This window comes from Aquarana catesbeiana, linkage group LG04 (assembly GCF_042186555.1).
Source record: "Aquarana catesbeiana isolate 2022-GZ linkage group LG04, ASM4218655v1, whole genome shotgun sequence".
NCBI lineage: Eukaryota > Metazoa > Chordata > Amphibia > Anura > Ranidae > Aquarana > Aquarana catesbeiana.
This window is the reverse complement of record NC_133327.1, coordinates 659527247-659546418: the sequence shown is the minus strand read 5'-3', so window position 1 is coordinate 659546418 and position 19172 is coordinate 659527247. Positions and strand designations below refer to the sequence as shown.

General features: G+C 44.8%; 1 protein-coding gene across 1 annotated transcript in view; it reads right to left on the bottom strand.

Moving 5' to 3' along the window:
* The window catches only part of MSH2 (mutS homolog 2), a 177574-nt gene that overhangs the window by 155371 nt on the left and 3031 nt on the right, over positions 1–19172 (bottom strand). Inside the window, exons 2-5 of the mRNA XM_073628513.1 lie at positions 16115–16263; positions 13626–13904; positions 10710–10856; positions 9524–9673 (exon numbers count right to left, since the gene is read on the bottom strand). Coding sequence (XP_073484614.1) covers positions 9524–9673; positions 10710–10856; positions 13626–13904; positions 16115–16263 — 725 coding nt within the window. The remainder of the gene's footprint in view (positions 1–9523; positions 9674–10709; positions 10857–13625; positions 13905–16114; positions 16264–19172) is intronic.

The window sequence follows — 19172 nt, the reverse complement described above, 5'->3', positions numbered from 1 at the left end:
AGGGGGTAGGGCCAAACCACGGCTCTGTGTCTAAATGGACACACAGAGCGGCGGTTCGGCTCAGGTGTCCCCACAGCAAGCTGCTTGCTGTGGGGGCACTTGACAAGAGGGAGGGGCCAGAAAATAAGATCGGGGCTGCTCTGTGCAAAACCACTGCGCAGTGCAGGTAACAGGTTGGTTGTTTTTTTCATTTAAAAAATATTTATACTTGGTGGATGCAGTATCCGTCCCTCGCTGTGTCTGCAGTGAGAACTGAGTGATTAAACACTGTTGACTGCTCAGTTCTCCCCTCCGCTCTGAGCAGAGAGCCAAGACTGTCAGTAACTGGCTGTCACCGTCTCTCACCACCCACCCCCCAGAGCTTGCTGGAGCGCTGGGCTGTGGAGGAAGCAGGTGGCTCAGGCTTTCAGTGGATCACTGAGAGACTCAGCCAGGTGCCAGTCCAGGCATCTGGGTGGATCCCAAAAATGCGGTCGGGATCTTTCCCAAGCTTGGACTAACGTCTGTCAACATCAGGCATTTAGCAGGTAATTATAGATTTGTTATTTAGGGTTGGGGGGGGCGCTTCCTTTGCAAGATTAGTAAAAGGTGTTTAACATTAATCCATTAGATTTTTTGCATGTGAAAAAGTAAAGATCCTGCAGTGGGTATGATTGAGAAGAAGCCTCCTGCACTATAAAAAAAAAACAAACAAAAAAAAAACGGTGTTTCTACATCACCAGATTGAAGTCCTGAGCAGGTAGGCTGTCTTCTCTATAATATATATTGGGAAGAGACAATATAGGTCTGTTCTGCAACAAAACTTTCCTGCCTGCTCACATTCTTTGGAATGTACACCAAGCTGCACAGCTCATTATACATTCTTGACATACTCCCTAAAGTGGATGCAAAACGCACAAGGTTTTTTTTTGCCTGAGGCCCCTCTCGATCCAGCGATGTCCTTGAGGACTCTCACTCCTAAACCATTGGCTCACACTGCTGTCAATCACAGTCGGTGATCCGAGAGAGGGGGCAGGGCCGAGACACAGCTCCACGTGTGAATGGACACAGAGCCGCAGGTCAGGAGTGCACCCAGCAGGAGCGCCGGCGTGGGACCTGAGAAGAGGAGGATCTGGGCTGCTCTGCGCAAAACCACCACACAGAGCAGGCAAGTATAACATGTTTGTTATTTTTTTTTTTTTAAATAACCAAGGCTTTAATATCACTTTAAAATTTTCCCATGCACATGAGTAGAAGGTTAAGTCATCCCACGCTGGCCAATCAAGATGGCTGAAGAACCAGCTCCAGTAAGAAGCCGCGTACATTGGGTTGTTTGAGCAACAAGTGTCTGTGGACTTTAGTGCTACTTTAATTTTACAGCCCGATCATGAACACTGCATACAAACTGTCATCTATGTGTTATAACATTAAGTGTGCTAGACACGCAGTCAAAGGTAGCATGAAAGTCATTCCAGCACAAGTGTGTTATATAGGTTTAGTGCAGCACATACATTTCCTCCCAATGGCTACATGAAAAGGAGCACATAAAAGTTTTTTTTTTTTACCGCTATGCCACCCAGTTCTTACTGTAGTAGGAATATTTATGCACCTTGTTTGTTAATGCTGCCAATTCCTGCCCCCCCCCCCCCATGACAATTTTCAATGGCACTAATGTGCTGCAAATGTGAGCCAAGGAGGTACAGCGCTGTGCTACGGACATGCTGCATTAAATGTGTGACCACGGCATGTGACCAGCTACCTCCAGCCTTCGGGTAAAGCTTAGGGTTGGCGGTAAAACCGCAGCTGAACCATCTGTTTTTACTGCCTTCTGGGTATCCGCGTGAAAGAGTACTTGGTTGCCTTTTTTTTTCTGGCTCGATTCTTTTTTTTTCACCTAGTTATCCTGCAATTAATTACCCAATAAAAATCTTCAAACAGGGCTTTAAGCAGGTTGGGTGCCAACCCACTCTACTTAAGCGTGGCTATTGTGGTAAAAAATTTTTTTTAAAAAGCTAAAATTCAAAAGAAAAAAAGAAAAAAAGAAAAAAAGAAAAAAAAAAAAAAAAAAAAAAAAAAAAAACGCAAGAACCAGGAAGCTTTGGTTAAACAGACCACATTAAGGCCCCTTTCACATCAGCAGACCAATCGGGTCCACCTGCCTGTTTTTCAGAGGGACCCGATTGGGCCACTCATTGTCCTCTGACATCCGCCGGGCATCCGATCCGACAAAATCTGCTGAAAGCGTAAGCAGATACGTTTGCCATCCGACCAGCGGGTCGGATTAGATGACAAACGGATGGAAAAAAAAAGACATGCAGTCCATTTCCATCTGATTTCCATATAGAGCAGAACAGGATTGTGTCTGTTCAGTCTGCATAGCACAGCGGACATGGCACTGACAGGCAGCACTGGTTGGCACTGTTGGGGATGCAGTTGCACTGAAGATCTGTGCCCCGATTATCGGTGTAGATGTCCCATGTGGGTTTGCCAGTTATCGGCTCTCCTCACGCGCTTTTGGTGTGAGAAGAATGCTAATAACCTGCAAATTCTGTTTACACTGATCAGCTGTGAATGGACACAGCTGATCAGGTGGTAAACAGCCACTGTGATTGGCTCTTTACCATGATCTGTGATCAGCTGTGTTTCAAGGACACAGCAATCACAGATGCCTGCGGATCTGCGTCGCAGGGGGCACACGAGCAGCACGGTCACGAGAGGATGTCATATGATGCCCTCCTGGCAATGTGCGACCACGCTGTAGCCATCATTCAGCTATAGCGCATTCGTGAAGAGGATAAACTTCCTGTCCCCAGGTGGCTTCACTCATTCTTCCACTGCATCTATGGAGGCAGCCCTTCAAGAATATCTACCATTGTTCCTCTGCATTACATGGGAGGAGTAGGGGGGAGGGCAGGGGCGGACTGATAACTCATGGGGCCCCCGGGCAATAGGAGATTATGGGGCCCCCAGTCAGAGATTATGGGGCCACACAGTATACACAGACAGATGTAAAAAATGTATACATACTGTCCCTGGTTTTACTGAGGCTGGCAACCCTGATGGGGCCCCCTAGTGGCCCAGGGCCCTCGGGCAGTGCCTGAGTGGCTCAATGGTCAGTCCGCCCCTGGGGGAGGGTGAATTAGTAATATGGTTTGATGTATTTGCCAAAATTGTTCTCCGCCCCACGTATTAAAAACAAAAGCAGTCACCATTATCTAAGAACTTGTAAGCTGAAATATGTTCCATGTCTACATTTGTATTCTTGGCTTTAATTATCCTTAATGCGTTAAAACATGTAGATAGTATGAAGTGATACGCATAAAAAGTAACGAATATGCAATTTGCATTGGCTCTATAGCAGACCTTTTTCCTTTGTGTATTACATTGAGTAAAGCCCAATTTCTGCCTCGCCTCCCCACCCTCTCCTGCATGCACCCCACCAATTGATCCGAGCCAATGGGCTAAAAAGATGCTATATGGATAGGACCACTATAAGCTTCTATCAATGGACCTGTCTGCAGCACCAACGTGTCATTGGCAGCAATCAGGGATAACCTGAGAGAACAAGAACAGCTTTCATTTCTATAGCCATTTTACTTCATTTCTCTGGGTACACTTTGCTTTCTAGCAGTAATGTCATTAATTCTGCTGAGAGAATCACCAAGAAATAGAGCCAAATGCTTCTAATAGATTTCAGATAGGCTTTTGTTCTATTTGTATGTAGAAGGGAATAAATGAACAGATGGTTTACCAAAAATAAATCTGGTTAAAATATGGAAAGATTTCATCAAACTGTATAAACTTTGCATGATGGGACATTATAACCCTCTATACACAGTGGTTCAGCACTAGGATCCTCGGCTCAAATCCCAACCAGGACGCTACTGCATGGAGTGTGCAGGGGTCTCCTCCAGGTACTCCGATTTCCTTTTACACTGAAAAGACATGCTGGTAGGTAATTGGCTCAATTGAATGCACCTGCGATGGCTGCCTCACCTCCTAACACCCCTTTCACACCGCCATCGTTTTTCAGGCACTACAGCGCTAAAAATAGCATCTGTATAGCGCCTGAAAAAAAAGAGCCTGAAAAAAAAAGAAGAGGCTGAAAAAAGCGGCTCCATTCACTCCAGTGTGAAAGCCCGAGGGCTTTCAAACTGAAGTGGTGTGCTGGCAGGGCGTCACAAAAAGTCCTGCCAGCAGCTTCTTTGGAGCGGTGAACTCTATTGAAATCAATGGGGCAGCGCTGCGATACCGCCAACGTTTTGCGGGCGGATTTAACCCCTTTTCGGCCACCAGCGGGGGGGGGGGGGTTAAAACCACCCCGCTAGCAGCCGAATAGGGCTGCTAAAACGACAGTAAAGTGGCGCTAAAAAAAATAGCGCCGCTTTACCGCCGACGGCCACCGCGGCTCGGTGTGAAAGCCATTAAAGGTGTCCCCAGGGAGAAAAGCACTACAGAAACACTTTTTAAATTTGTAACTCCACTTTTGTTAAGAACAAAACATTCCCCTCTAGGTGATCTTTGTACACTGGAAGTTTTTTTTACAAACTTTTTTGCAGTTTCCAACCTTATTCTGAAGAAATATCAGTTTGTGTCCATGTGCAAAGTGAATGAGAGCGACTTTAGAATGATCAATCAGCTGCTGCACTTGCAGGGACCTAATGAGGAAAGTTGTAGAGTTAGCATCCCTATAGACGTGATTTCCCTTTGGGAATATCTCACCAAAATGAAATGTTTGTTGCAGGGGGTGCCCAAATTCTGCTTTGCATCTTAGTGCAGACTTCTGGGAGAGTCGGTGAACCAATCACACAAGCAGGAAATTACATTTCTCGGGGGGCGTTCTGTACACCATCTGTGTACAGAACACCTCCAGGTTGCTATACTGCATTTTGCAGAAATTTACAGCGCTGCAGATTGAAAGCGTAATTTTTAACAACATTCAATTACAATATGACTTGTGTTGCAATTATATAAGCGATTTTTTTTTTTTTGCCATTTTCTTCCCTATGAAAGTGGAGTTGCCCTTTAAAGAGGAACTGCAGTCTGCTCACATAATTTGTAACGAATACATCTTTGCCATTCTGAAGCTTCCCTCCAACCACATTGCATATTATTTTATATATACTGCGATTCTGTACTTGCCAAAAAATGCTGCAGAAATCTCCCTCCACCAAGTCTGGCTGCAATAATTTTTAACTGTGGGCAGCTGAAGCTGCTGCCTGTTCACTTCCTGGATTTACACAGAGTCACACGTCCAGCTCTGCAGCTATTATTGGCCCTCGTGTGACTCATCCCCCCTCCCTTCCTGGAGAACTCATTAGTGAGAGCTGGGCATGATGTCATTAGTCTAGGCTTTTTACCAGACAAGAAACAGGAAGTGGGCTGTATAAAGGTATTTACTGGCAGAAAAAAAAATATGTTTTACTATCCAAAGTTAAAACAAAAAAGGCAGAAGATTTTAGATGGAAAGATAAATATATATATATCTATATATATATAAAATTACTGAAGTTCCGCTTTAAATAGAAAAAAAAAAAAAAAAAAAAATCTATATAGTACTTTGCGTTTTTGGGCATATACATTGTAGAATAGGAAGAGGAGCTGCATAAATTCCAGAACATAACACGGTTGGATCGCTTTGTGAATAAACAGACCTGATGAAACTTGTACAGAGAACTGTGTCTACACATGAACAAGACGCATATCAAAGCATTCTTATATTGTATGGCTGCTTTCAATATAGAAGACAACAAGGCTCAACGGTGAGAAATTCCTGGGGCACGGAGAGATGTAGATCAGTGTTTCGCAATGTCAGGAAAACTAAAAATAAGGTTTTTCTTCCTTCTATAAAATCATTTCCTTAAAGCTGAATGGGGAACACAAGAAGTCCTGTACTGTCGGGCGACAAAAACCTGTCAGGATTTATCTCAGTCTCCATATAGGACAACTGTGACAGCAGGTCCAGCAGGTGAAAGTCTTAGGCATCATAGAAGCCCTGCAAGGACCCAGGCTAAGAATAGCACTAGCAGAGGCGGCTTCTACCATTTTAACCATTTCATGACTAAGCCTATTTTTGAAGTTTGGGGTTTACAAGTTAAAAACCGTATTTTTTGCTAGAAAATTACTTAGAGCCCCCAAACACATATATATATATATATATATATATATATATATATATATATATATATATATATATATATATATATATATATATATATATATATATATATATATATATATATATATATATATATATATATACATACATACATACATACACACACACACATATACATATATATATATTTTTTTTTAGCAGAGAATCTAGAAATGGCGATTGTTGCAATATTTTATATCACACGGTATTTGTGCAGCGGTGTTTTAAACGCTAATTTTTGGGAAAAGGGACACTTTCATAAATTTAAAAAAAAAACAAAAAAACAAAAAAAAAAAAACAGTAAAGTTACCCCAATTTTTTTGTATAATGTGAAAGATGATGTTATGCCGAGTAAATAGATACCAAACATGTCACGCTTTCTAATTGCACGCACTCGTGGAATGACGACAAACTACGGTACCTAAAAATCTCCATAGGCGACGTTTTAAATTTTTTTTTACGGTTACCAGGTTAGAGATACAGAGGAGGTGCTATAATTATTGCTCTCGCTCTGATGATCGCAGCGATACCTCACATGTGTGATTTGAACACCGTTTACATATGCGGGCGCTACTTCCATATGCGTTTTCTTTGCTGCGCAAGCTCGCGGGGACGAGGGCGCTTTGAATTTTTTTTTTTCTTCTTATTTATTTTATTTAATTATATATTTAGAAATTGTGTTTAAAAAATAAAATTTTGACGACTTCTATTGCTGTCACAGGGAATGTAAACATCCCTTGTGACAGCAATAGGTGGTGACAGGTCCTCTTTATGGAGGGATCGGGGGTCTAAAAGACCCCCCGATCCCTCCTTTGCACTTCAAAGTATTCAGATCGCCGTTTTTGGCGATTCTGAATACTGTGCATTTTTTTTTAAACCGGCGCCATTGGCAGCCGAGTAAACGGGAAGTGACGTCATGACGTCGCTTCCGTGTTTACGATTAGGAGGCTGGAACGAAGCCACCCACGGCTTGGTTACAGCCCGCCCCCAGCCGCCGGAGGTGGCCGATTGGTTATCGGGCCTCCCCATGGAACGGGAGGCCCGGCAAGAGTGGGGGTGACGTCTCCTCCCGCTCCTCCGGTATAACAGCCAAGCAGCTTTTAGCTGCATCGGTTGTTATACCAGGAAAGCCGATCGCCCGCTCTACAAAACAGTACGGGGATGATGCCTGCAGCTGCGGGCATCATCCCGGTATAACCCCAGAAAGCCGAGTACTCACATCTGCGTACGTTCGGCAGGAAGGGGTTAAAACGTTAAGCACAGCAGCAAGACTACTGACAACACTGCTTGGGATGTCAGTGCAGCAGAGGTACTGTGCTGTCAGCTCAAACAGGAAGTTAGAAGCACACTGGATTTCTGACAGATACACAAGTATTTTTCTTTATAAGTGGCATTTATGGGGGGGGGGGGATATACTTTAGGAAATTGTGCATGTTTTGCAGCGTCACAGTATGCTAAACATGTTTTTTTTTTTCTCCCTTTATCCACTTACAATTTAACCACTTCCCATCCAGGCCAATTCTGGCACTTCGCTCCTACATGTAAAAATCATAATTTTATTTCTAGAAAATTACTCAGAACCCCCAAACATTATATTTTTTTTAGTAGAGACCCTAGGGAATAAAAAATGATGGTCGTTGCAACTTTATGTCACGTGGTATTTGCGCAGCGATTTTTTAAACGTGTTTTCTTTTTGGAAAAAAAATGGTTTCATGAATAAAAAAAACAGAAAAACACACACAACAGTAAAGTTAGCCCAATTGTTTTTGTAGAATGTGAGATGTTACGCCGAGTAAATAGATACCCAACATGTCATGCTTTAAAATTGCGCGCACTCGTGGAATGGCGCCAAACTTCAGTACTTAAACATCTACACTTTAAAAATTATTTACAGGTTACATGTTTAGAGTAACAGAGGAGGTCTTGGGCTAGAATTGTTGCTTTAACGAATGCAGCAATACCTCATGTGTGATTTGTTACATATGTGAGCGCAACATACGTATGCGTTCGCTTCTGTGCGCAAGCTCTTTAATTTTTTTTTATTCATTATCTATTTTACTTTTATTTTTACACTTTATCTTTAAAAAAAAAATGATTTTTATCACTTTTATTCTTATTACTATAAATGTAAACATAGGAATAGTGCGTGACAGGTCCTCCTTATGGAGAGATGTGGGTCAATAAAACCTCACATCTCTCCTATGGGCTGGAAAGGCTGAGATCCAAAAAATAAAACTCTTGGCCTTCCAGCTGTGTCCTCGGCTTTGTTTACTTCCACCGGCCCGGACGAGATGTCATAACGTCGCGCCGGGGACTCCGAGGGTCACAGAGGTGACTGGGGACCAGCTGGTCACCAGAAATCTCTATTGTAAATTTCTGACGGCGAACGGTTCATTCTCCGACTCGCCAATTGCAGGGGCAAGCCGGGAGAAGCACCGGAGGCTGAACTGCCCCTATGATTGTTCTTACGGTGCACAGAATCGCCGGCTGAAAAAGGAGATATCTGGATGATGCCTGTAGCATTCAGATGTCTCCACTCAGAGTCCAGGACGTCATATGACGGCTTATGGGTGGGACGTGGTTAAAGTAAATTACTGCTTAATAGATACTCCATACAAAAACACACACACACACACACACACACACACACACACACACACACACACTAAGATGACTAAATATGAATTAGACACATAAATAAAAAAAGGGGGGAAATAGTCAGAGCTAGAAATTTTTATATAACTTGTACTTGTATAGCGCTGACAATTTTTCACAACACTTTACATATAGTATATTGTACATTTACATCTGTCCCCACCCTCATGGAGCCTACTCTCTAAGCCAGGGGTCTCCAAACTGCAGCCCGTGGGCCACATACCACCATTTGCTTGCCTTTATCTGGCCCTCGGGGCACTATTCCTCCCAGTGACACCATTCCTTCCACTGACACCAATAATGGGACACAATTCCTCCCACTGATACCAGAAATGGGGCATAATTCCTCCCACTAATGGCAATGAGAGGGGCACTATTCCTCCCCCTACCGATTACTGGCACAAAGTAATTTTCTGCCTCTGACTGACGCTGGGGCATTTTTTATTTCCACTGGCCCCCTTACAGCCTGAAAAACAGTAAACTGGCCCTTTGTTTAGAAAGTTTGGAGACCCCTGCTCTAAGGTCCCTAACTCACATTCATACATACACATACTAGGGCCAATTTAGACAGGAGCCAATTAACCTACCAGCATGTCTTTGGAGTGTGGGAGGAAACTGGAGTACCCGGAGGAAAACCAAGCAAGCACAGGAAGAACATCCAGCCAGGTGGTGTCGTGGATAGGATTTGAGCCAACCAGACCCCAGTACTTCGTGTATTTAGTAAACACTCACCGGGAAAAGGTTTAAGGCACCAACTGCTGCGTTATCCAGCTTCATGTACTGGCTCAGGTCAAAGCTGGTCATTACAAACTGGCCAAAGTTGGATTCATCTGACAACAGCTCTAGATACTTCGAAACGGCTGAGAGAGAAGACATTGCAACCTAGAAAAACGGGAGATCAGTGCCAACAATTATATATATTGAAGGAGAAACAATAAAAGTAAATTAAGAGAAAGAGGGGAGTAAGAAGTGTGGTGCCTAAAAGGATAAAGTTCACCTTTCTGAACATGTTACAACCCTATATAGAGAGCGTAACACGTTCAGCATCTGACCTTTCTCCCCCGTCCCCAACTTCCTTGCGAAAATGAGCTGCGGATCTTCTCCCCATACTCGCTGTTACAATTCAAAGAGTGTGGCCGAGTGGGGCTCCGCCCACACAGCTAAGTCATTGATTCACAGATCTATGCAAACTAATTAAATACAAGTACCGTCAGCCTTTGCAGCTGTCAGCTTGTAGTTCTCAATGACCTACCAGAGCGCTGATGAGAGCTCTAGGTCGCTCACTGAGTTTCCTGTCATTCAGTAACTGCCTGCCAATATCGGAGGTAGGGTAGGTAGGTGAGAGCTACACAGACAATCTGCAGGAGCATGGCATTACACCCACTATCTGGTGATTGCCGGTGCAATGCTTTACAAGCTCCTCACACCGCACCATGAGTGAAAACCACATGACCCCTGTTGGCAGCGAAGTGCATGGTATGTACTGTAGTGCATTATGTTCTACTGTAAAAAAAAAAAAAAAAAAAAAAATAAAATATATGACACTACAAAAGCACTGCAGATAGAGCAGGTGTATTGCCATGCATTTTGAAAGCATGCAAAGTCACAATGCACAAATATGAATGGACTCTCAATGATCTGACTTGATTAACCTGCTGAAAGCAGAAATCTGCCTTGGGACAGCACACTTTACGGCGTAAACAAATGTCAATACAACTATATAAACCAAGTGGGGAAATAGATAGCAGGTACCATAAAGGGTTACATAAACTTCCTTCAAAACCGGACTACTGGATAGAAGAAAAGGGCTAGCCAAATGTAACGCTTGGTGCTTAAGTGTTCTCTCACCAAGCCAGAGCAATGCCATGTGGGGGAAACACTTCTGCAGACGTTCCAAAACAGTAAATATAGGTCATACCTGCTTCTCCATCTCTGGTAATGCAGCACTATTGACTTGTTCTCCTTTCTTGGCTTTCAACAAACGGTTAAGATCCTGGACGCTGTCCTTTGTAGTGAACTCTGCCTTCTTCCTGTCTGTGATCAGAATCCCACCTCTCTGGACAATCTGTACAATTCAACACAATGGTTACCGAGTAACTATGACCCCAATCCTAAACAAAAGACAGTGGCGTAAAGTGGGTTGTCAGCACCCGGGTCAAGGCAAGTAATTTGCACCCCCTAACCTTCGGGCTTTTAAATATCCCCACCCTGATCAGATTCCCTCCACTCTGACCACACCCCCAGAACCCCAACCAGCTTCCTCCCCTCTGATTAGAGATGGGCTCGGCCATGTTCGGGATCCTAGTCTCAACCCACCTGCCCGATGCAGCCAGGAAGCCGACACTGCACACCGCTAATCACAGGCAGCGACACCTTTCCTGGTTTGTGCTGCTGCGGACTGGGAAGTGTCTCACGGCCTGTGATTAGTGGTGTGCAGTGTCCGCTTCCTGGCTGGATCGGGCAGCAGGTGGGTTAAGACTAGGATACCGAACACGGCCAAGCCCATCTCTAACTCTGCTTACACCCCGAGATCCCCCGCCCCATCCCTCCACTCTGGTCACATCCCTGGATCCCTCCACTCTGATCACACTCTCAGCAAGTGCCTGGGGATTTGGATTTCACCACCCCCCTACTCCCTGCCGCCCCCCCCAAATTCTGCCCACACCACTGATAACAGAACACGCTGAACTGGCCTAAAAAAAAAAAAACGCAGTAATGGCCTGTGTGGATAGGCTTTAAAGGCTTAAAGTGGATGTAAACCCGATTCATGAAATTTGAGCTGGGCACATATGACTGCAGTGTTTTAGTGCTCTTCAAAGCACTGTGTCCCATGGCTTTTCGCTGCTCTGATGTTCTGTTTCAGCGTGACAACTTCTGACAAGTTCTCTGTGAACTGATAAAACCAGACTGAATTTTGTGTCAGGGTGGGTGCTATAAATAGCAGAGAGCTGGTCAATTCACAGCACAGCTCTGCCTATATGTAGAGGGAGTGTGTGCTTTTCCTCCAATCAGCTGTCTCACAGTGTATGGCAAGAATCCACACCCACAAGTGAATCAGGAAGAGAAAATTCTAACAGGACGTGCACTTTCTAAACAGTATATAGCAGACAGCAGATATACATGTAAAAAAAAAAAAAAAAAAAAAAAAAAAAAAAAAAAAAAAAAAACTTATTTAGGGAGATTTGTTTCATCCCTGTGTATCATCTGAGGCTGTTCACTTCACTGGATATAGAAGAGGGTTTACATCCACTTTAAGCAGGCCATACACTATACAATGTTTTATTTGGTTTCCTTTAGATTTACCTTAGACTATGTAGTGCAAGAGCCTGCCTGATTGCATACACGCTAAAAGAGTTTAGGTTTAACCTCAATATATGGTTTGGTTAAATCTAAAGGAAAGTTGTACACAAAAATTGTACAATGTATGGCCAAGCCTTCATTTGAGATGCATCAGACCAAAATCAATGCAAATACATTTGACTTGCTTTAAAGAGGAAGTAAACCCTGATGGGTTTTACTTCCTCTTTTGCTCGCTGCTGCAGCCTGCAAATGAAAAGCATGATGGGGTAGTATGCATCGCATACTACCCCATTATGTGCCACTTACCTGCAAAAGAATCCACCGATGTCCCCTGTGTGGGCAGCGTCCATCTTCTGGCCCCTTTCCTTCCGGCTCTGTGATTCGCCGGAGCCGCGTGAAGTCACTCCCGCGCATGCACACGGGAGCCGCGATTAACGGCATAGGCTAGGGAAGGAACAGCACTTAGTATTGTTTCTTCCGCGCGCATGCGCCGTTGGAATTTCCAGCGGACAAGTGAAATATCTCCTAAATGGCGCACGTTTAGGAGATATTTCCACTACCTATAGGTAACCCTTATTCTAGGCTTACCTATAGGTAAAAGTCCAAAAAGTGGGTTTACAACCACTTTAAGCGGCTTTCCTAAATACTCGTATGTGGAGAGAAGTTGCTATAAAGCAACATGCGCCTGTCTACACTGGCCCTGCTACCCAGGAGAACACAGCGATTACTTCTAGCAGCTGTAGCCGCTGGCAATAATCGCTTGCTAGAAAGTCAACATGCTTGTTGTACCCAAGTCGATTGATGGATTGATCTGGGTACAATCAGCCTGCTTATAAATGATTAGAATCTCGGCCGGTCCCTGCAGAACCCGCCAAGATTGTAACCATCTATGGTTGGCTTAAATGACAGTTATTGTTACCAGAACAGGAGGCGAGGGTTCCAGTTGGGCCACCTTTAAGGACAATTGTAAAATCGTGGATTGACCCTCACTTTCTGTTCCATTGACAAAGAGGAAAAAAATCTCCCTAGCGGGTACAGACAGCAATAAAAACGTGAAAGGGGTTCTAATCCCTGTCAGCTTCTTCCAAAATGAGATGAAATGTTCAAAAGTATGATAATCAGGAAGTCACTGAATAATAAACCTCCTTTGTGTGACAGTAGACTACATGCTTGTTTCAGATCAGCAACACACTGGGTGAGCCAAGGATAACAACCCTTGGTCTATCAGATGCAGTCACTGCTCACGAGTGCCACTGTATTCAGGCAGCCACAGGTGCATCAATACAATAGCCAGCAGTGGGCATTCCTCCATTTGTGCCATTTAGCGTGGATGGGGAAATCACATGATCTTCTCTCGTTCAGCCCGCAGGCTGAATAAGAGAAAAACTGAGCAGTGTATGGCTTACCTTTAGCAGTAATTCGACACAAAACTGATAGCTTACCCTTGGCAAGTACAAGACCACACAAACTATTATACATCCGCAAAGTATTCCCATATCTGTCAAAAGTTTTTGTTGCTCCGATATACATTTACCTGTCTCAATTTTGCCATGTCTCCGGCACTATCTCCTCCAGGCATCACACACTCTTTAGGCCCGATCTGAACCAGCAAGGATTCCAGATTGGAGAACTGATCGTTATCCGAGAATTCACAAACTCCCAGCCGCCTCAGCGTGGAATCCACATAACCCACACCGACCACTCTCTGACCTTCAGAGCTGACCAGACGGACACCAACAACGCCAACTGCAGAGGACATGTCATTATTGCCAAACAAGATCTCTTCAAACTGAGTGAGGTTTCCTGGAGAGGCCTGGAACAAAAATGTAAATATACACACTTTGTACAGAAAGCACAATGACAATCATTTTATACCAGCCTTTCCCAACACAGAGAAACTCTAGAAATAATCGTTCTCAGGAAACCCTGGCTAAAAACAAACTAAATCTACCATTCATGATACATTAGTGTGATGGTCAGTGGGAAGAACTACCCCCCTTACAGATAGCTAAAAAGATCAATAGGAACTTATTTTGTTCATTGGTCAAGGAACCCCTTACAACCTCTGCAGGAACCCTAGTCTATACAAAAGTGTGCTGTTCCCCAGCTGCCTAATGGCAGAGCCACTCCTGTCAGCCAAAAGCAGAGGTCCCAATAGCTCCTGGAGGGAGGATTCTGTTCTCTCGTCCCTCCAATAGCAGCCTATAGTGGGCAGAAGAGAGCAAAATAGGGAGGGAAGGGTCATGCTCAGAGGAAACCCTGATACATGCTTCCACTGGGAGTGCCTTCATTCCAGGGCAGACGCTACGAGAAGAAGATCTGAAAGGTCAGTTATAAAATGGGTGGAGGGAGCAAATGAACCCCAGACCTCCCTCTCCTCTTCAAAAGAAAAAAAGAATCTCATAGCTGTCTTACCTCCCTCAGAGCCCTTCAGCTCTCCTCCCCTTCCCTAGGGCCACATAGGACCCCTTAGTTAAAGTGGTTGTAAGGGCTAAATGTTTTTTTTTACCCCAAATGCATTCTCAGCATTAGGGAAAAAAAAAAGGTGTGTTTTTTTTTTTTTTTTGTTTGGGTGCAGCTCCCCTTATGCCCCCCTTAAATATTTACCTGGACCCGACCTTGATCCAGCACTGCTCTCTCTCCCTGTTCTTACTGCATTGGCCCCTGCTTCTGTCACTCAAATCCAGTGACAAGGTGGTGAGGGGCAGGGCCCTCTGAGTGCCACTATGTGTCAACAAACGCACACAGCGTGGCTCTGGATCAAGCCCGCATGAGTGCACGCCTAGCATACAGCTTGCTAGGACGACACTCGGAAGGCAGGAGCATCAGAAGAGAAGGATCTGGGCTGCTGTGCAAAACCATTATACAGAGCAAGTACATATAACACATTCTAAAAAGGCAGACGTTTTTTACCTTAATGCATTCTATGCATTAAGACAAAAAAAAAAAAAAACTTCTGGGTACAGCTCCTCTCCCAAACCCTCCTTATCGTTACCTGATCCAGCTATGTGCATAAAAGCAGCAGGCCTCCCGGGTCTCTTGCTGTCTCTCCCCATTGGTTCATTGGCCACTAGCTCCCGCTGCTGTCAATCACAGCCAGAAGGCCAATGAGAAGAAAGTGGGGGGGGGGGGGGCGAGCCATGCTGTGTGAGTAAATGGACAATGTCCATTAACAGAAGCACGACTCTGGAGCGCCCAGTCTACGTGTCATCGTGGCCTGTACTCCGAGACCAGACACACCACGTCACCGGGAGATCCCGCACTCCTCCCCCCACTGTGTGCACCATGCAATGAGCGGCCCCACTGGACGGAGTGGTTTATGGTTCCTTTTTTATATAACCTGCACTGAGAAAAGCAACACAATTTAGCACCTAACATAATTTTTGTGCTGGATCTGTGGGAGTCATCACGAATTGCCTTATGAGAGGACATCCCGGGATAAGATCGTGGGAGGCATCCATAGCTGTTGTCGGCTGGCTATCCAGGAAGGAATCCGGTGTATCGGCTCAGCGGTGCCCTTTGAAGTATCCTTGTGGTGGTCTATTTCCATCTACTAAGCTTGTTTTGACCCCCCTGAATAAGGGCGGTCACAGGCTTTTCGGTAAGCCTTCATTTTTACTATCCGGTGGTGGGCAACACTGAATGGTTATTTACATAACGAACTTTTTTTGGACTTTTATGATTTCATTCACTTTTTTATATAAAAACATTTTTTTTTGTTTTTATGTGTCTTTAAAGTTAAAACTTGAGAGCACCTTATATATTGTTTAATCACAAATGATTGGAATTTTGTCACTGCATTTTGTTACATTGATCAACAGAATTTATCACTATTTGTTTATATCAGTTAGTCCAGCGCTGCACTTCTTAAAGTTGTATACGACTCTGGAGCAAGCCTACTCAAGTGCCCCCATAGCAAGAGGCATCTTTTCCCTGGGCATAGGATGCCCTTCTCCTAACACTGATTATCCTCCCATTTGAACTGGTATCTTTCACATATCTCCAGGGAAAAATAACCTTTACCTTAAATGCCAGGTGCCAGTCATTGGAGGATTTGCTTGAAGACTTATTTTTGTAAACTTCCACCCGATACTGACGAACAAGAAGCAGATCTCTCACAACAGACTCAAAGTTCATTTTACTGAGTACCACGCTCTCCAATTTCTTGTTCCCTGGAAAAAAGAAAAAAAAAGAAAAAAAGAAAATTCACTATAAATAAAAATACTAGATAAAGAGACATGAAGCATTGGAACATTCCTTCTATTTGTCTAAGATGCAACAGAAACTACAGGTGGATTCCAATTGGTTGTTATGGGCAAAACAGACATTTCCTATACCAGCGTCTCTCAAACAGGTTGCCCTGATCACCATCATGCGCTACCATGACACAGGCAGGCCACCAGATCCATAACAACTAATGCTCTAGGCCAAGACACACTGGGGTTGATTTACCGTAGTTCACGCCACAAAAATCACACTCCAGATCCGTTCTGGATGCGTTTCTGCATGTGTGTTTGACACGTTCTGGTGTGTTTTTTGTGTGTTTCCGGATGCTTTTTTCCCCTGTACTGAGGTGTGGTGTGTTTTTGATGCACTGCATGTTCTACTTTTTTCCCTTAAACTGGAATGCCCTGAAACTGACCGCACTGGTGTGAACTATGCCATTTGAAACCATATAACATATTTACACGTCCTCCCTGGGTCAGCTGATGGCCTCCCATGGCTTCCACTACCATTTATATGCTGATGACACCCAAAATCTATCTCTCTGCCCCTCAGCTCACCCCATCAATCTCCTCACGCATCACTGATTTACTAACAGACATATCAACCTGGATGTCAAACCACTTCCTCAAACTGAATCTATTTCCTCCCCTACGTGCCCCCTCCCCTGACTTCTCTGTCAAGATCAATGGCACATCTCTCAGTCCGTCCCCACATACCAGGGTGTTAGGGGTAGCCTTACACTCTGAACTGTCCTTTCAGGCCCACATACAATCCCTGTCCAAATCATGCCGCCTCAACCTCCGCAACATTTCCAGAATATGCCCCTTTTAAACCAATGACACCATAAAGCTTCTAATTCACTCCCTGGTCATCTCTCGCCTCGACTACTGCAACTCCCTCCTCATTGGATTACCTTTACATAGACTATCCCCCCTTCAGTCCATAATGAATGCCGCTGCAAGACTCATCCACCTTACCAACCGTTCAGTGTCCTCCACCCCTCTCTGCCAATCCCTCCACTGGCTTCCGCTCACCCAACAAATAAAATTCAAAGTATTAACAATAATTTACAAAGCCATCCATAACTCTGCCACCAGCTACATCACTAACCTAGTCCCAAAATACCAACCAAGCCGCTCTCTTCGGTCCTCCCAAGACCTCCTGCTCTCTAGCTCCCTTGTCACCTCCTCCCATGCTCGCCTTCAGGATTTCTCCAGAATTTCTCCCATCCTTTGGAACTCCCTAACCCAATGTGTCTGACTGTCCCCTAACCTATCAATCTTTAAATGATCAATGAAAACCCTTCTCTTTAAAGAAGCCTATCCTGCTTCTAACTAACGCTGTTCTACTTCCTCCATCAGCTCATCCCCCCACAGCTATTACCTTTTGTATCAATTGACCCTTCCTTTTAGACTTTAAGCTCTAACAAGCAGGGCCCTCTGATTCCTCTTGTACCAAATTGTAATGTAACTGTAATGTCTGCCTTTATTTTGTTAAGCGCTGCGCAAATTGTTGGCGCTATATAAAACCTGTATAATAATAATAATATAACCTACTTTCAATGCCTTTTGATGCAGAAAAAAAAAAATACTGGACTGCATGTGGTGTGAACTGATCCTCACTAAAAACTAGAGTGCGCAAAATATGGTGCAGCTGTGCATGGTAGCCAATCAGCTTCCAGGTTTATTTTTGTCAAAGCTTAATTGAACAAGCTGAAGTTAGAAGCAGATTAGCTACCATGCACAGCTGCACCAGATTTTGCACTCTCCAGTTTTAGTGAGGATCAGTTCACACCACATGCAGATCGAGGCAAATCATGGATGCACCCTTGCGATCCCCGTCACTTTCATTGGCACCATGATTGCGGCACGTTTTTGCCACGATTGTCACCCGCCGAATAGCGGTAAAATTGCACAAACAAAATCTCGGTATGCCTGTCGCCCAAAACAGGTGTACCGCGATTCTGTTTGCACGATCTTACTGCGATTCGTCGGGCGAAAATTGGCCCGCAATCAGGGTGCCTTTGGAAATGACTGGGATCGCAAGGGCGTCCCGTGATTCGGGATCGCAGGCAGAATCGCGGCGATTCCGCCCGCGATCCAGGATGCCTAGATGAAAATCAACCCTCACAGTGTCCTACCTGCACCTCTGAATTGCATGATGCTGCTCCAAGGCAGATAGCATGCAGGGTGGCCCCCAGCATACAAAAGAGGGTGGAGTGGTCTGCCTCCCACTTTCTGCCATGCTGTTGGCATATGTGCAGGGCTCTGATGGGAAGAGGTGACCTCATGGGTAAGGGTTCTGATTTGATGAGAGGATTCCATGATGGGGAAGGGAGGGGGTTGTGAAACACTGCTGCTGTTAAAGCGGAGTTCCACCCAAAAGTGAAGCTTCCGCTTTAAGCATTTCTGACCCCCCTTAGATGCCACATTCAGCATGTTAGATTTGTGTGTGTGGGGTACCTAGTTTTGACAGGTACCCAGCTCTCACTTCCGCTCATGGCGCTGTGGCACAGAGCGAAAGTCCTCCTCTCCCTGCAATCTTCTGGGACATGTCTCAGGTCCCGGAAGATTTACCGGCCAGTCAGAACGTGTAGCGCAACTCGCGCATGCGCAGTGCGCACCCGGCTGTGTGAAGCCACAAGCTGTCACAGACGGGTGCCCACACTTGCAATGCCGGCGCCGTAGAGAGAAGGAGAGAAGCGAGGCTTCGGGCGGCCGCATCGCTGGACCGTGGGACAGGCGAGTGTGTGTTTATTTAAAGTCAGCAGCTACACTTTTTGAAGCTGACTTAATAAACACAGAAATGGGTGGAACTCTGCTTTAAGGATGGGAGAAATGCTGTCCTAAGCTGC